Below are 17917 nucleotides of genomic sequence, written 5' to 3' on the forward strand. Positions count from 1 at the left end.
TTACTCAAGTATATATGAGTGAATGAAAGTGAAAACACTTGAAAGTGAGCGTGAGAATATTCATTTAGTTGTGCATAAATAGATCTTAAAAACGTACACGAACAAAAACATTCCATGCACATATGTAATAGCCTTTGCACACCCTAACGTTACATTTTCAAAGCTGACTGAACGTTAAGGGTCCAAGTTGCCCACCGAAGATACATGTACAGCCCCACTCAGAGCACGTCACATGCGGTTTCACGCGCCATCAAAGAGCTGCGCGCACCGGTGCATGGGCTCGTGCTGCGCTGCTAGTGCACAGACCCCCTTCAGGTGCACGCTGAGAGCATGCTGCACCACTGCAGTGACAATACGTCAAGCCACTTAAAAAACAACCACCACCTTTTTTAGACCAAATTTTAACAATGATCCACATTGATACAATTTTTTTACAGAGAAATTTTCTACATAAAATACTCTTGACATAATTCTACCTAATCATGCAATCAAATTCAGATGATGAGAACTTTATCCTTACTTGGCCTACATGGTATACTCTTTTAATGCACAATTACAATTTCAAATAGGCTATTTCCATTCGTTGCATTTTACATTTTTGCTGTTTCTTGTATTTTATGGTTCCCATAATTGTTTTACAGTTTAAATTGTGATTAATACCTTATAAGCTGTTAAATGACCCCATTGTGACAACTTAAAGTGTGACAACATCCCACAATAGCTTCTATTTTTATATATGTGCATCTAAACAGAAATTGTTTTTCAGAAATTGATGTATTCACTGGAGTACAAAGTGTGACAACTAGCCTCGGTCTCTCCTTAGACAAGATTCTAACTAAAAGTAGTAAATTGATTACAAATTAACCTTACTTTATTAAAAAAATGCAACAATTAGTAGCAACAAAACAAATAGTACATTTATTTTCTTTAGTGCAGTTTTGCAGAACAGTTGAAAACCAAGACAGTGAGGGTTTGGGAGGGGCAGACGAGGAGATTTCGTTTCATCCTTTCAGTAGTTTTGTTCCTGTCGTTAAAGAAGAACTGAATGTCTGCGCTGAAAATTGAAAAAATGTATCAAATATACATCGGATTTTGTGTGAGTTTGTCACTCTTCTATGGTGAGTTGAACATTTTCTCATATCATATTGCAATTACATTAAAGGATTTGTTATGAAAGGTATGAAAGTGTACAGGATTGACAGTTTACGATTATTTTGAATAACGACTCACATTACATTTGGATAAAGTAGGCTAAATGTTTGCTTGTTGTTTTTATACAGCCGTTAGACAATCATTTAAATGGTGAAATAATATTTTTAATATATATATATATATATATATATATATATATATATATATATATTATTATTGTTATTATTATTTAATATTTAGCCTAACTACCTCAGGACAGAAACAGCATGGAAATGATGATATATATTTGTATTAGCATGCTTAAAAGTATAAATGTACATGTTGCTTTCAGTTAATTCAGTGGTAAAATAAGTTCATTCTATTTTCACACTGCTGAATGTAGAGGAATTCAGTTGTACATGACTTTTAATGTGATCAATAAAACATTTCTGTTTAAATCAGTTTCAGATGGTATTGGTTCACACATGGATTCTTAATGTAAAAACATTTCTTTGTCTCCAGGAGTCTCTGCACGGATCTATAAAGAAGGAGAGAAGGTACAAGTTGACTGTGACCCTAAACAGTCCGGCACCTTGACATTCTGGTTTCGAATAAACAGTAAAGGCGCAGACTATTTATTCAGTGTTAAAAGTGCGGATATAAAGGAAAATGACTTAAATTCGGAACACTACGCTATCAACAAGAACAGTGGTAAGGTACAGCTGGACATTAAGTCGTTCAAGAAAAAGACAGACAGTGGTGTTTACGTCTGCGCAGCCATGAACAGCAATAAACTCTTCTTCGGAGGGCTGACTAGAATTGAAGGAGAACCAGGTGGGCATCTGACTGTTTATTTTTAAAATTTAATTTATTTTGCATATGAGCACTGCAAAACTAATTTTCTTAAGCAGCATTTTGTTCTTGGTTTCCAGTAAAAAACCTAAACATCCTTAAAACAAGATACATTTATATTAGAAGCAAAACTAAATATATTAATCCTTTGTTTTGATTAATTGTAATTTGTCTTGAATTACTTTTATTTTTGTTACCTCATTGACAAATTCATTTGTCTTGTTTTTAGCATAAATTTGACCACAACAACAACAAAAAAGTTAGGTTTATGCTTAAAATTCGATATTATTCGAAATATAAAATTACATTGAAAAATAATGTCATTAGATGATATTTGCTAATATCTCTGTTTCAGATCCAACAACCATACCTCCAAAAATTGCTACAACAAAGCCGCTCCCAGTGACTGCTACAACAAAATCACCATGTTTGTGCAAAAAACCAGGTTTGTTGTGCTATATATATATATATATATATATATATATATATATATATTACACTTTTTATTGTTAATTGAAAAATAAATCTTTGTATTATAATACAGCATTGTAATAGGAGGTGTATTTGTTCACAGAGCCGAAGCCCCGTTTCAACTGTGAGACTTGGATATTGTCGTCTTTGGCCGCTGGCTGTGCTCTTTTCCTCATTCTGCTGATCTTCACAATTTTGTACTGCAACCGTAAGTCAAATCCACACCTTTTAAATCATGCAAAGTGCAGTAGATGATGTTCTTATTTCATTTTTTTTTAAATGGTTATAGACCATGAATAAGTTTTGGAAAATATAAGCTATTGCACATAGTTACTGCTTGGCTTGAGCACAGACATTTAAAACATATACACAATTATACTAATCATACATGTGCAAAATCTATTTTTTTTTCAGTGTGAGAAACAATAATGCATGCATGCAAATGATTTTCAATACTCCTACACAATTATTTGGAGGACATGTCAGAACAATTAAACTATTCTTAATCTTTAAACACACAAACAAAGATGTAATTACACTTAAAAATAAGTTATATTTTATGTAGGCTACATCTTACCTTGAATAGAGAGTACAGGTCTCATTTTAAAGGTGCAATCCTAAATTCTAAACCAATGAGGAAGAGGTCTGGTCATTGACTGAGGCCCACATGGGAGGACACTAATTTAATTTTAGATTTACGCATTTGCATATATCATACGTTTCAAATTTATGCTCATGTTCATAAAAACATAAAGACTGATTAGGTTTTGTCAAGCTTAGCTTTTTTTTATAAATCCTGTTGAAGAATTTATTGCAATTTATTTACTTAAAAATCTAAAATAATCTTTTTGTAAAATGTTTTGTTCTTCTCCAGGTTTAAGAACAAGACGGTGTCCCCACCATTACAAAAGACAGTAAGTCACGGTCACACAAATTGCCATTGATATAGTACAGTTTCTGTTCAGCATCTAAATTTGTCATTTTCAGACCTCAACCCAGACATGCTGGCCACGCGAAACTGCCCAGTAACCACTTTTAGCTCCAGTAAAGAAGCAGGAAAGTTTTCGTTGGATACTTTATCTTCTCAACAAGTACTTTTAAAAGCGGTTTCCTCCTTCAGGATTATTCAGTCCATAGAACATTAAATCTTAATGTTCCAAAATGAAAATGTTCGAAATATCAGGATTTCTGTTTCTGTGAATTTGTTATTTTTAAAGTTATCTCTTTGTATCTGTTACTGTTACATCTAATACACCGACAATATGTTCCTTTATGTGGTTTTTGATAATCTGTTCCTGGTGAAATATTTTATGTTTTGCTTTAATGTAGATGTATTAAAAACAGCTTATTTTGGCTTAAATTGATGTCAACAATGACCAAAAAGCATTTGCAGAAAGTGTAGCTTTAAAGTTCAAAGTTGTATAATTGTAATCTGTGTAAAAGAGATTTCTGCCATCTGCTGGCTGTAAGTGATATGAAGAATCCTTAGATCAGTCGCATGCATTATGTGCTGAGCTTCTCAGCTTTACAGAACAAACTGCATTCCTGCTGATGTCTGTTTTTATAAAATTGAATTGTAAATAAACCAAATTCAATTAAAAAAAGGCTCTTGGATAAAGTAATAGGCCTATATCATGCATCCATAGTGACATGAAGAATTTAAAATAACCAATTTCAATATAAATAACCCAAATGTGACAGCAAAAACTGTCAATGGTCACATGCCGAAGAATAAAGTAAATTGAAAATTCTGGGGTATGTACACCCATTAAACTGTTTATTTTATTTCAGTAGGCCTGTGTGCTTTGTAATCTTCCAGAAATGCTGGTGCCCTTAATGTGTAAATACATTGCAGGCTAAATAAAGATGGACTAATCAGTTATCATGGTCTGAAATTACAATTTTAATCTAGCCTATTGCTACATTCTTTGTAAACAACACACACCCAAAAATAATGTCGGAGTCTAGTACATATTTATTTGCAGATTTTTTTAAACAAAACTTAAAATCTTTTGAAAATAAAATCTCTTGAAAATACCACCCTGACACAATGTCTTTAAAGGGGTGGCTCATTATGAATTCACTTTTTAAACTTTAGTTAGTGTGTAATGTTGCTGTTAGAGCATAAACAACATCTTCAAAGTTACGATGCTCAAAGTTCAAAGCAATAGGAGATATTTTCGTTTAAAGAATTCTCCGTTTAAGGACTACAACGAGCTTCTTCCCGGGTTGGTGACGTCACTAACCCTAAAAATTTACATAAACCCTTCACACGAGAGCACGCAACAATCCAGTAGCCCCTCACTGCAGAACACACGAGATCCAGTAGGTGGAGACGGGTAGGTTTAGGGATATGTAAACTGGGAGGAGTTGGATCTAGATCTAGAAACTAAACTATACCTTTTCTATCTTCATCATGCATCATATATTCTCTAGCTCTGTAGGCATCTTACAACAGTTCCCACACGAGCGATTTATAGGTTACAGAATAACAGAATATGCTAATTAATGACTTTAAGATAGATAGCTCCACATCAGCATAGATAATTTCATCAACTAACCATTCAGAAATGTCCTGTTGCATTCTACATGTTGTCACATCTTCTTAAGTCTCTCCATTATTGTGGCCGACTCCGGTTTGAACATAAAAGGCTGAACAGTTTCTGACATTTTCAGTGAGTCTGCATGAGGTAATCGGAGCTGCTAACATGAGCTCCTGAAACTCCGCCCTCTTCTTGAGAGCAGCAGCTCATTTGCATAAAAAGGGACACGTTTTTGCTCACCCTCAAAAAGTAACAAATTTAACATGCTATAAAAATGATCTGTAGGGTATTTTGAGCTAAAACTTCACATACACACTCTCGGGACATCAGAGACTTATTTTACATCTTGTAAAAGTTAAACTCTCTAGGAAGACCTGTCTGGATCTGTTCACCACTTCATGAGCAGAAACAAACTTAATTTTTAGAAGACACTGCTTCGTTTAAAGGTTGTATTTCAGTTTCTGTCATGAGCTATGAACGCTATTTACACATTTGAAAGCATTTGATGTTAAGCAAAACGGTAATGTTGCGGTAGCCCTTAAACCAACACAACTGAGTTAAAGTGAAAGTGAAAGACTTTTAACGCATGTAATGCAACACCTGTGAACTTGTTAGTGGTTCTGAATAAAATAAAATAAGTTTACAACCTTAAGCTTAAGCTAAACAACTTCGTAAATTAAAAAAAAAAAAAAGTATCATAGCAACAGGAAGTTGTCAGAGGTGAATAGGCCTCAAGGTCCAAGCGTAAGCTCCCTTTAATGGTTTCTCATGCATCCCTCGGTTTCACAGACGAGGCTTAAGCTAGTCCCAGACTAAACTGCATGTTTTAGCTGTTTTAACTGAAAGCAACTTGCACTAACATATCTTAAAATATGTCAGTGCAATTGTTTTGTCTCAAGATGCATACCAGTAATGTTTTTTTTTCTAAGGCACATTTATAAAAAAAGTACTCAAATATCCTAATTAATCTAAGCCCTGTCTGTGAAACCAGACCCATAAGTCTGTATGTCCATCTATATATCCATAGTTGTTGTCCACGTATTTTTACAATTTAAAAAAAAAACTTATTTTTATACCATTTTTACAAAATTATGTTTTATTAACAAAGTTCATGAGGAGCACGTTTAAATGTGAGAGAAGGCCTATGTAGCCGACTCACCGTTCCTCTACAGCAGTGGTTCCCAAACCTGTCCTGGAGGACCCCCAGCCCTGCACATTTTGTATGTCTCCCTCATCTATCACACCTGATTCAACTCATGTGCTCATTAGTAGAGACTGCAAGCAAAGCCACTGGAAGGCAACCTGCAACCTTTAGCCAAAAAAGCGGCTAATGCTAAGTGGCGGTACGGGTGGTACGCATTGGCGGTATGCAGGGAGGAGTTTTGAACGGCAACACGATAGGCTGATAGGTGCCACACGTGATTAAGTTAGCCTTTACATTTTCTCCAATGGGAAGAGATACAGACCCTCTTATCTCCCTATAATAATATGATCTCTGCTGCAAGACCTAAAGTAGTTGTGTCAGATAAGGGCGACATACAAAATGTGCAGGGCTAGGTGTCCTCCAGGACAGTTTTCTGTATCCCTCCGCCACTCCAACTCTCAGTACGGGGGGGGAGTACTCTAGGTTCGGGGCAAAATACCAAGCTCGGAGCCCTCCCCTCGGACAGCACGCCAAATAAGCATAGGGTAGAGTGGGGAAAAACGCCCTCTTGGGGTAAAATGCCCCCCTACTTTTTTTCCCAAAATAATCACTAGATGGAGTCAAGATATGTTTTTGTTGTTGCTACAGACTACATTGATAAGAGTGTAAAGTATTCACTATGAAGCTTACACTGGCGACATACCCGAGAGAAAACGGATTTCACGTTAAGTGATCTAGTTTTCAGCAGTAAGAAAAAGTTTCTTTTTTTCTTTTTTTTGCAGAACATCACAGTTATGTATGATATGAGAATAGTAAGGCCTGTAGTTAGGGAGTAGATGTTTTCTAAGGAAAATATATTTTCAGAACATTTACATTTTTTTTTTTCCAAATCTGTGGGGTGAAACGCCCCCAGGGGGCATCGCTTAAATACTGTAACATAACCCTTACTCAGTGGTGTAAAATCACTAAAAGTCAAGGTCTGGCAAGTTCAGATGACACCATTCAATCTAACAATATCATGTGACAATATCAATTCAATTAAATGTAGAACGACAGATATGAATAAGACAAAACTGCAGTTAAAGATTAACCAACAGCATCAACCAATTTAAAAATCTAAAAAAAAAAAAAAAAAAATAATAATAATCACATAGCTTTGGAAATAACCTGACAGACAATAGACGGCTGCTGATATATGAATGCTTTCAAAAAGAACAAAAAAAGTTACCTCTTCCTTTAAAAAAAGCAAGAAATTAATTGAGATCTGATAAATTGAAGTCTAAAAAAATTCTGCAAAATTCACAGTGGAAACCTTTGAGCAGATGCATAAAACAATCATTGGTGCACTTTTATCTTTTTAGGGTTTATTTACTCCACACCTCATCTTTCTGTGGCTGTCTCAGTTTACACAAAAATGGAAATTCAGTAGGCTAATTATTTACTCAGCTTAATGTTGTTTTAAAGCTTTATTAGGGCTACCTTAATTTTTCGGAAAGAAATTAAAAAAGGTCCTGCTCAAGCAAATTTGTCAAACTAATCTCATGCAAATTGTGCCGAATGCTATGTTCCAAATGGTTCTGAAGGTATACACTGGTTTGACGAGAAACAAACCTAAAATGCAATTTATTATTATGAGAAAATTGAAAATCTTGATTTCCCAAAATAGCCCAATGGGCGAGCGACCTTTAACCTGCATGAAAACCATGGACTTGGCAACACTGGGCTTTGCGTGCTTTGCAATCTTCCAGAAACGTCGCGTTGTCCTCCTATAGGGTGTAAATACATTGCAGGTTTGATCACAACATACATAAAGATGGACTAAATCAGTTCTATTGATCTGAATTTACATTTTAAGATGTTTTTATAAACTACTATCATTCTCCGTAAACACCACACAACCTAAAAACAACGTATCTAAGTCCCTATCATCATTACATCTTTATTTTCATAAAGATTTTAAGAACAGAACATTCCAAACTAACAAAACAAACAAACAGGGCTTATGTATTTTATTAGTTTTATTTTTTAAGAGTAAAAATCCCTTCTTGAAAATACCGTCCTGTCACAATTAATAGTACACAACGTCTCTATCCAGATTTCTTCAAGATTTTATGAGCAAAAAATATGGAAGACACTGCTGAGTTTAAAAGTCATGTTTTTGTTTCTACTGTCAGCTATGGAAGCTATTTAAACATTTTAAAGTGTCAAAAAGTGAGTCCTGATGTTAAACAAAATGGCAATGTTGTGGTTGCCCTTAAACCAACACAACGGAGTTGAAAGACTGACTTTGCCCACCACATCGAACTTAATAGTGGCTCTGAAAACATTTCAAACATTGTGTTTAAGCTAAACAGTTCTTATTTAACCTCCGAAATCAAGTGGAAAACACTTTTGCAGTGCAACATGAAATTGTCCCAATTATTTTCCAAGGCTTTTGTGATGAACAACAGGCACATGGGGCGTTTAGTGTTTGCAAAATTGTTTTACAGTTATTTTCGAGAGCATCCTTGTAAGTGCACTTGAGGAAACAAACTACACAGAAAAAACACCTCCCACACAAACCTTTTTTGACTAGTGTCATCATACAAACATTCAAAAGGCATCATAATCACGGCCATCTACTGCGATCCCTGCACTGTAAACCATGAATTCCTAACCTGCGGCATCTATGTACACTAGTGTCTCAATAGATCCTCAAACAGCATTAGACTCTCATGTCTGTGAGCCGGAAGACTGTAGAGACCCCCAGTTAAAGATGAAAAAAAAAAAAAGTATATGGCATAATATTTTTTACTGTGGGAAAAATTATATCACAACACCACACCAAAAATAGACGACTGAAAATAGAACAATACATGCGCTTTCTGTATATACATGTTCTATAAGTCACAAGGAGACAAAAAAGATCATTAGATTTATTTTTGCTTCGCTTTAGGAGAAAAGAGGGAGGGGAGGGGGGCTCTAAAAAATACATGTTTAAGTGTCTCTGTGCAGTTATATTTTTTTCGTTTCATTCCGTGTCCACCATAAAATATATTTCTTGTCCGAGCAGCTCCCTTTAATGGTTTCTTGTGTTAGGGATGAGGAGACGCACCATAAATCTGAAAAATAAACCACATGGATAAAGTAAAACTTCTATAAAATACAATAAAATTTAAAAAAAATATAAAATAAAATAAAATATATATACAATATGGTTCAAAATTTTGGGGTTTGGTGAGATTTTTTTATGTTTTTGAAATAATATTGTGAATTATTACTATACTTTTAAATGAATTGTTTTCTATTTGAATCTATTTTAAAATGTAATTTATTCCTGTGATGAAATTTTCATCATTACTCCTGTCTTCAGTGTCACATGATCCTTCAGAAATCATTCTAATATGCTGCTCAAGAAACATTTCTTTTTATCAATGTTGAAAACAGTTGTGCTGCGTAATATTATTTGTGGAAACCATACCGTTAAACCATTTTTTTAGGATACTTTGATGAACTGAAAGTTCAAAAGAACAGCATTTATTTTAAATAAAATCTTTTCTAACATTATAAATGGATTTAGTGTGACTTCTGATTAATTTGATGCATCCTTGCTAAATAAAAGTATTAATTTCATACTGACCCCATATCTTTGAACAGTAGTGTGAATATAATATCCAAATCTGAATTCAAATTCAAAGCGGTTTGTAAAGATACTGACGTGCAATCTATCTGTTTCCGCCCTTTGTGGAAGATGAAGGCACCACATCTGAGCTCACTTTACCGGGCTGCTTGTCTGTGGCTGAGGAATCTTCTACTGACTGTTTCTGGGACACAAAATCAGAATTTTAATTATGCAAACCAAATATGCAAACATTCTACGTAAGCATGTGGTTGGTGAAATTGAAGGTTGCTTTGTGGCATAACAGCACTACAATGTGTGCAAATGATAGAATCAGGTGATCTGGATGCTGTATGACCCCTCAGCAGTTTGTAAATGCAAAGCCTTTGAGTAGCAAACCAGCCATAGTGCTCAAACAATGAAAACCTGTGAGATTTTTGGATGAATATGCAAATATACAGCCATGTGATTGTGTTTCAGCTGATGGAATGGTGACAGAATGGGATATTTAGTTTGTGTTTCTCCATGCTGCCGTTCATGAGCCAAAGCTATAAGAACCAAATTCATGCATTTCATATACAACCTACCTTTGGTTTAGACTTTGGTTTGCCCCCCTTTGCCTGTAATCAGATAGAAACCCCTGATATAAACTGGTTTGAACCAGTATAAAGGGTCTGGCGCTCATACAGAAATGGCATACATAGATTTGTCCTACTTTTAATTTTCTCCTGCTACATATTTTTTTTCAAAGAGGAAGATTGGGGAAATAATTCTGAAAGAACAGAATATCCAGAATATGTGAAAAAAGTGAAGCTTCTAGATCTTTGTGTCCTGAACATGAATGTTCAGCATCCAGATAATGAACCCTTTTCACATTTCTAGGATTCTTAAGGCCCATTCACACCAAGAACAATAACTATAAAGATAACTATGACAATAACTCTATTTGTGTCCACACACCAATGAATGATAACAATCTGTTTATTCTAAACTCACATGCTGTGGTTTCAAAGTGTGTACAACATGTTTTTGTTGTTCTTGTTGCATTTACACGGCTTTAACCAGCAGATGTCCTCAGCATGCTATGTTTCGAGTGAATCTAGCTAGAGTAATCAATCTAACCTAACAGTGAATTTAGCTGACGAAGTCAATATAGTGGAATAAAAACAACGCCTAGTCTTTTTTACTACAAGTTCAAAGGAAGCAAGAAAATGTTGTCGAAAGTAGCACTGGAAACCTGAGGTAATTTTATGTTACACTGTTTGCTATAATGATCTCATCGTTATTACTTCTCACCATTTGTTCCGAGGGTATGACCAATTGTTTTCAATATATATCCATTTTCTTTAAAGTATCCTTGAAAAGGGGGTTAGACTTGTCAAACAGCGGTGGATTTTTCTGGACCTCAGCGATTAACTTCTCCGCAATGTCGTCCGCCATTTTAAATTCGCGAGCCCTTGAATTAGAATGGATTCTGATTGGCTGTCAGTGTTTTACCGTTCAACAGCCGGAAAAAAAAAATTGTTCTGAAAGTGATCCTAATGATATCGTTTCTCTATATCGTTATAGCTGTGGTGTGGACACTGGATATCTTTATCGTTATCTTTATAGTTATCGTTCTTGATGTGAACAGGTCTTGAACGAGCCTTTAGAAGCGGAAGTCATCATAGTTGGGTAAACTTCTAGTGGTGAACAGGAGATGACAGCAAATAATTTTTGTATTCCCATTTGCTCTAATAGCAAAAGAACATATCCATGACTTTCCAAAAAAAGGAAAAGATATAGAGAGACTCATTACAGAAATGAGATAGATGTCAAATTTCCCATCACTCCCTCAGCTGCTGTATTAGAAACACCCTCGCAGCAGCATTAATTTTGTTTTTTTGTCATTTACTGCCAAGATAATGACAAAGTATGGCATTATAAATGTATATTAGATGTTTTAAAAATGAAAATATGAAAAACTGTGGAAATGCTTCATCACAATCTGTGAAAAGGGTCCATAATTGGTCCGTTGTTCAATTCGCACCATCAAAATGAACCAAATAAAAAGTTGGCCTCAAACTTTCATTTTCCATTTCTTTAGAATAATTCACAAACGGATAATTGTCACTCAGTTTAATTTTAGATTCTATAAGTTTGGGTTGTTGTGTCCGAGTCTGATTTTTGAACAAACATAAAAAATTACTCATTGTTCTGATTTTCCATTTATATAATTAGCGCTCGCGGTTGGATCGTACCAGTACTGCCGGGGGATGGAGTGGGGTGTATGTATTCAGAGCGCTGTAGCGTTACGTATAGGTCTATGGCACGTCTGGCAACGCAATAATTTATCAGCTGCCCTACTCTATATGTAAGACAGTGGCGACGCGCTAAGGGACGGCAAAGCTTTTAGACACGACATTCTCCTCTTCTTTATAGTTCTTTTGTGGCAGCTTCTAGCGCGTTATTTTAATAACTATTGTCAAGAGAGTATTGTAGTGGAGCCACTAAAGGGACATGGTTGCGGAAAAAATATGGGATGGGAGGAAAAATATTTTTCAAAATTTTGCGTTCCCACAAGAAACTTTGTGTTCTCTCTGGACAAACACTTCCTGTTTAACGTCCCACTGGCAGTGTTTCAGACAGCTCTGTACAGTACGTTCACAATGGAGTGGTTCATAGAGTTTCGCTTTGAACTTGGACTTAAGTATAAAGAAAGTTCAAAATAAAACTCTATGAAACGCTCTATTGTTAACGTACGGAGCTGTCTGAAACACTGCCAGAGGGACGTTAAACAGTAAATTTGTCCGAACTCGCAACAGGTTTTGTGAGAGAATGCAAACTTTCTCAGGGGAACGCAAAATTCTGAAAAACATTTTTTCCTCCCATCCCATAGTTTTTCCTCCAACATGTCCCTTTAGTGGCTTCGTACTACAATACGCTCTTGACAATAGTTATTAAAGGATTAGTTCACTTTCAAATTAAAATTAGCCCTTTCTTCGTACGTTGAATACGGAAGGTGATAAATACATATAGAGTAGGGCAGGTGATAAATTATTGCATTGCCAGACGTGCCATAGGCCTATACGTAACGCTACAGCGCTCTGAATACATCCACCCCGCTCCATCCCCCGGCAGTACTGGTAAGATTATATAAATGGAAAATCAGAACAATGAGTCATTTTTTATATTTGTTCAAAAATCAGACTCGGACACAACCCAATCCAAACTTGTAGAATCGAAAATTAAAATGAGTGACAATTATTCATTTGTGAATTATTCTAAAGAAATGGAAAATGAACGTTTGAGGCCAACTTTTTATTTGGTTCATTCTGATGGTGCGAATTGAACAAAGAACTGCAAAGCTTTACACAGACCCATAATGCCAGTTAACCTGTGGCCTGATTCTTACCTTTGGTTTGCTGTCTTTGGCTTTGGGATCAGTCAGGTTGGGAATCAATTTGCCTGCCAGCTCATCCAACACTGGACCTGTTGCCTGTATACAAAGACAAATGAAGAAATAAACAAACAGTACTTGTGTAAAGCATTTAGGGGAATGTTTAGTTCTTTATGCAAGTTTGTTCGTGGTACCTTATGGGTTGGCGGTGTTGGTTCAGGGATGAAGTGTTTGGCATCAGGTGCGGAGGGCTTCACAGCCGGTACTGCAGAAAAATCACTAGACAGCATGTCAAGGGCCGTTGTGTCATCGATTGATGTCTGAGAGATGGACAGAGAAGCAATCAAAAGTCTACAGAGATTCTTAATGATCAAGGTCCTCATGAAAAGAAATATAGAAATGAGTAGAATTGAAGTTTTTGTTTATTGAAGTTGTATATATATTAGATCTGCATGATTAATCATTAAAAGATCGCAATCTTGAATTAAAAACTCACACAATCTTATTTCTAAATGACAGCGATTCGGCTATGTCTATTAACTTTTGAAAAGTACGATCACAACGGAACATTCAAATCTGCATTGCTGCTCCCGCTGACCCAGAGAGAGCCGTCGTCATGTTTAGGTATTTTCAACATCACATTATCTTTATTTATTATTTATTATATGTCTTACAATTATTCAAATTTTCAATCAAGTGCTAGGATAAAAGTTTATAGTTCGGATATAAACACTGAAGTCTACAGTAGTGATCAAATTAGAGTAAATCACCTTTTGAAAGTAAATAAAGATTGTATCAATTACATCGCTGCACCACCAGGTGGCGACAAGTGACTGCTAAAAAATGTAATTGTCATTGAATCATCAATTCAAGAGATTTGTTCAAAAATGCTGATTCATCCAGTAATGAAACAAGTGAAGTCTTTATGAGTGAGTCATCAAATCATTCTCTGAAGCTTTTTTTTTTTTTTAGATTTTTTAAAATTATTTTAACTTAAATATTTTTAAACAGACGGCAGCAATTAACATTTTGACAACCTCTAGTAAATTTCACATTATTATTAAATCATGATATCTATTTTACACAAAAAATTGTGATTTTTAATTAATCCAGAATTGTGCAGCTCATATATATATATATATATATATATATATATATATATGATTCACTCAATGATTCATAAAGTACCTGCTTTGGTTTGACGTCTTTCTGCTTTGCTGATATAAATGCCTGTGGAGAAGAGCGAAGAACAAGTGGAAAATTTGTCTTTAGTTTTAATTGTCAATAAATGAAATCCAATGGTGTGGATACATAATGAAGAAGCAAAAGTCACCTTGCGTTCTTCCTCTGAGAACCTATATTCTGGTGGAAGGCTGTCGTCTCTCTCACCTGGTTTACTAACTTTCTCCTCCACTATATCCTTTTCCTGTGGTGGGAGAAAAAAAAAAGCAATACTGTCATAATTTAGTTTACATGACCATTTTTTGAAAGAAGCCTATGAATACTGTTCAAAAGTTTGGAGTCTGTATGATTTTTTTCTTTAAATAATACTTTTAATCAACAAGGACACATTAAATTGATCAAAAGTGACAGTAAAAACATTTCAATGTTACAGTAATGACATATTACAAAATATATTGCAATAGAAAATAGTTTTTTGATCAATAAATGCAGCACTTTTAATCATAAGAGACTTTTCAAAAACATTAAAAAAAACATACCGACCCCAAACTGAACATGAAATTATGGAAGCCCATTTCCGCCACTAAATAAAAAAATAAAAAGAGTAACTGCGACTTTTTATCTCAGAATTCTGACTTTTTATCTCACAATTGTGAGTTTACATCTCAGAATTGTGACTTTATATCAGGCAATTGCGAGTTTATATCTCAGAATTGTGACTTTATATCACGCAATTGCGAGTTTATATCTCAGAATTGTGACTTTATATCACGCAATTGCGAGTTTATATCTCAGAATTTACTGTATCACGCAATTGCGAGTTTATATCTCAGAATTGTGACTTTATAACTCGCAATTGTGAGATATAAACTTGCAATTGCGAGATAAAGAATTCTGAGATTAAAAGTCGCAATTACTCTTTTTATTTTTTTATTTAGTGACGGAAACGGGCTTCCATATGAAATGACCATCTTTGGCAAACTGAAATGATTAGGGACTTTGATAAAAATGATTTTCTCAACACTGGGATAATTAAGAAGGATATGCAGAGCGACAGGCACCACACAATACCAGGAAACAAAAGGTTTTGGTGTATCATCTCGCATTTTACTCTTTAACAAGTCATTTTTTACAGCTTAGTTTAAATACAGTAAACATGTTTTTTGAGACTGAAGAGGAAGTTGAGGTGCTGTTACAGTTTGTTTTCATAGTGCATCAATCTCTTATTCTCTAAAGATCAAGGAAAATTACTTTTCATTATTTGACCTATTTAAAAGGCAGATGATTTGTGTGTGTACTCCTTCATACCAAATTCAAAATGTCGTACAATCTGTTTTTTTTGTTTGTTTTTTTTTGTGCATTTTCGAATTACGAAAATAAGTAGTTTTAGTCATGTAATTGCATCGGACTTGGTGTGAATCGGCCTTGATTCTGCTTGGTGCTCAGTTGTGAGTATGGAAAGTGGAAAGACATGGTTATTAAAAGGCGTTTTACCTTAACTATGGCTTTAGGCGGGACAGGGGCGGGCTCAGGGGCTGCTTTTATGTCTCCTAGAGTGTCTGAGAGGGCATCCAAAGCTGATGAGGTACCTTCTGACAACTTCAACAAAGAGTAGAAGAGAAAATCAGTATAGAAGGAAAATATGAACATGTATAATATGTGCAAATATGGATAAACTAGAAATCTACCTGTCTGTCAGCATGTGGAGGGCCAGAAACAGCAGACTGAACTTTGGATGCAGAAGAAGGAGCGACAAAATCACCTGCAAGAGCATCTAAAGCAAAATCTGAAGCTGAATCTGAATGCTAAAGTACAGAAGGAGAAAAGAGACGAGAGAGGTTTAAATAAACATTGAGATGATATTGAGATTAAACATACACTACCATTCAAAAGTTTGGGGTCAGTAAGATTTTTTTTTTTTAGAATTTGATACTTTAATTCCACAAGGATGAATTTAATTGATCAAAAGTGATAGTAAAGACATAATGTTTCAAAAGATTACTATGTCAAATAAATGCTGTTCTATTCATGTTTGTATTATGGTTTCCACAAAAATATTAAGCAGCACAACTGTTTTCAGCATTGATACTAATAAGAAATGTTTCTTGAGCAACAAATCAGCACATTAGAATGATTTCTGAAGGATCATGTGACACTGAAGACTGTAGTAATGATGCTGAAAATTCAGCTTTGTCATCAAAGGAATCAATTACATTTTAAAAACAGTTTTAAATTGTAATAATATTTCACAGTATTACAGTTTTTACTGTATTTTCATCAAATAAACGCAGCCTTGTTGAGCAAAGACACTTCTTTCAAAAAGATTTTAAAAATCTTACCAACCCCAGGCATTTAATATCATTGGAGAAACAATTAAGACATCAAATAGATCTCAGTTGTGTTTGTTTCCTACTGTATGCGGACGTTCACAAGTCTCACCTTAGCAGGAGGCTTAGAGGAAGAACAAACAGGGGGAGTGGGAACAGATAGGACAGTGGGGCTGGTAAAATCTCCAGACAGAATATCCAGAGCTTCAGTAGGGTCTAGGGAAGGCTGAGACAGAAAAAACATCCACCAATCAAATCACAAGATCCAGCAAAAGTGACCAATCACCATCCTTGAGACTGATCATGACACATATGAACGAAGTTATTGAAAGACAACAATAAGATCAGTGTCACTTAATGCTAATAACTGTGACAGTATTACCTCTTTCTCAGGAGGAGGATATTTCTTAAGCTCTTCCTCTGAGAATCTGTAACCTGGTGGGAGTGTGTCCTCTCTCTCCCCGTCACGAGCACGCTTTTCTGATGTCACATCCTTCTCCTGCTCATTCAATTATTAAAAAAGCACCAAGAAATGTAGCAATGATATCAATGCCATATCTACATTTGTAAAAGACAATAAAAATCAAAGAAGAGTCATAAATTATGAGATAATTACATGAACGATGTCCCCAGGTTTGAGTTCAGGTTGTTTTTTCGGTGGTTCTGGTGCACCCAGTGTGTCGCCCAGAGCGCTGAAAGCATCCTACACATGAGAGAGCAGGAGAGAAATACAGAGAGCCATATTAAAAATTCATAGGGTCCAGAAAGCTGAACATTGGTTCTAATATTAAAACAATATATAATAATGATATGAGCAATTTCATATATACAATACATCTTTTATGTCCAGGATTTGCAATACCTCATCTGTCTCTGGTTTTTGCTTAGGGCCTGGAGGGATAACGTTTTTAGGAGCAGCTGAAGAAACCTACAGCATACAAAAATAGAATAGAATAGAATAGAATAGAATAGAATAGAATAGAATAGAATGAGACAGAATAGGGAACAAAACAACATTCATCATCTTTTGAGTGAAAACAAATACAGGAAATACTGGACAATAATAGTAGAGATTTGAATTAAGCAAGTTTCCATTCACCTATTTATATGTGAATTTAGGGATATCGAATAAAAAACACTGGATGGAAATGCCAAGATGTGCAGAAATTCTAAAAATGTGCATAAAAAAACGTATGCACTAAAGTGAGGTGTTTCATTTATTTTATCCAATAAGACGACATGCGCATAAACTATGATGGAAACACATTTACAGAACTCACGTAACTTTGC

General features: G+C 35.1%; 2 protein-coding genes across 25 annotated transcripts in view; one reads left to right on the forward strand and one right to left on the reverse strand.

Annotated features, from left to right (window-relative positions):
- On the forward strand, positions 1-4076 carry LOC127504245 (uncharacterized). Its single transcript, XM_051878801.1, has 6 exons — positions 1-1118; positions 1654-1965; positions 2339-2428; positions 2558-2662; positions 3329-3368; positions 3442-4076. Exons 1-6 carry the CDS (start codon positions 1046-1048, stop codon positions 3491-3493), a joined length of 672 nt encoding a protein of 223 aa, XP_051734761.1. The 5' UTR covers positions 1-1045; the 3' UTR covers positions 3494-4076.
- A 4065-nt stretch (positions 4077-8141) lies between these two features.
- Positions 8142-17917, reverse strand: part of LOC127503463 (calpastatin) — a 46423-nt gene continuing 36647 nt past the window's right edge. For 23 of the 24 annotated variants that reach the window (XM_051877319.1, XM_051877339.1, XM_051877324.1 and 20 more), the window contains 13 exons: positions 17490-17555; positions 17244-17330; positions 17010-17126; positions 16740-16853; positions 15989-16105; positions 15795-15899; positions 14452-14544; positions 14307-14348; positions 13313-13438; positions 13134-13217; positions 10327-10359; positions 9839-9944; positions 8142-9242 (listed from right to left, as the gene is read on the reverse strand). In XM_051877319.1, coding sequence (XP_051733279.1) covers positions 9846-9944; positions 10327-10359; positions 13134-13217; positions 13313-13438; positions 14307-14348; positions 14452-14544; positions 15795-15899; positions 15989-16105; positions 16740-16853; positions 17010-17126; positions 17244-17330; positions 17490-17555 — 1083 coding nt within the window. In that variant the 3' untranslated portion in view covers positions 8142-9242; positions 9839-9845. The remainder of the gene's footprint in view (positions 9243-9838; positions 9945-10326; positions 10360-13133; positions 13218-13312; positions 13439-14306; positions 14349-14451; positions 14545-15794; positions 15900-15988; positions 16106-16739; positions 16854-17009; positions 17127-17243; positions 17331-17489; positions 17556-17917) is intronic. The other variant, XM_051877322.1, reaches the window with a different exon arrangement.

The sequence above is a fragment of the Ctenopharyngodon idella genome, chromosome 21 (assembly GCF_019924925.1).
Source record: "Ctenopharyngodon idella isolate HZGC_01 chromosome 21, HZGC01, whole genome shotgun sequence".
Lineage (NCBI taxonomy): Eukaryota > Metazoa > Chordata > Actinopteri > Cypriniformes > Xenocyprididae > Ctenopharyngodon > Ctenopharyngodon idella.

Excerpts from the sequence above, each read along its gene's own strand:
- LOC127504245 (XM_051878801.1), top strand. The coding sequence starts at position 1,046 with ATGTCTGCGCTGAAAATTGAAAAAATGTATCAAATATACATCGGATTT. Across the intron at positions 1,966-2,338 it reads TAGAATTGAAGGAGAACCAG|ATCCAACAACCATACCTCCA; the intron begins GTGGGCATCTGA and ends TCTCTGTTTCAG. Across the intron at positions 2,429-2,557 it reads ATGTTTGTGCAAAAAACCAG|AGCCGAAGCCCCGTTTCAAC; the intron begins GTTTGTTGTGCT and ends ATTTGTTCACAG.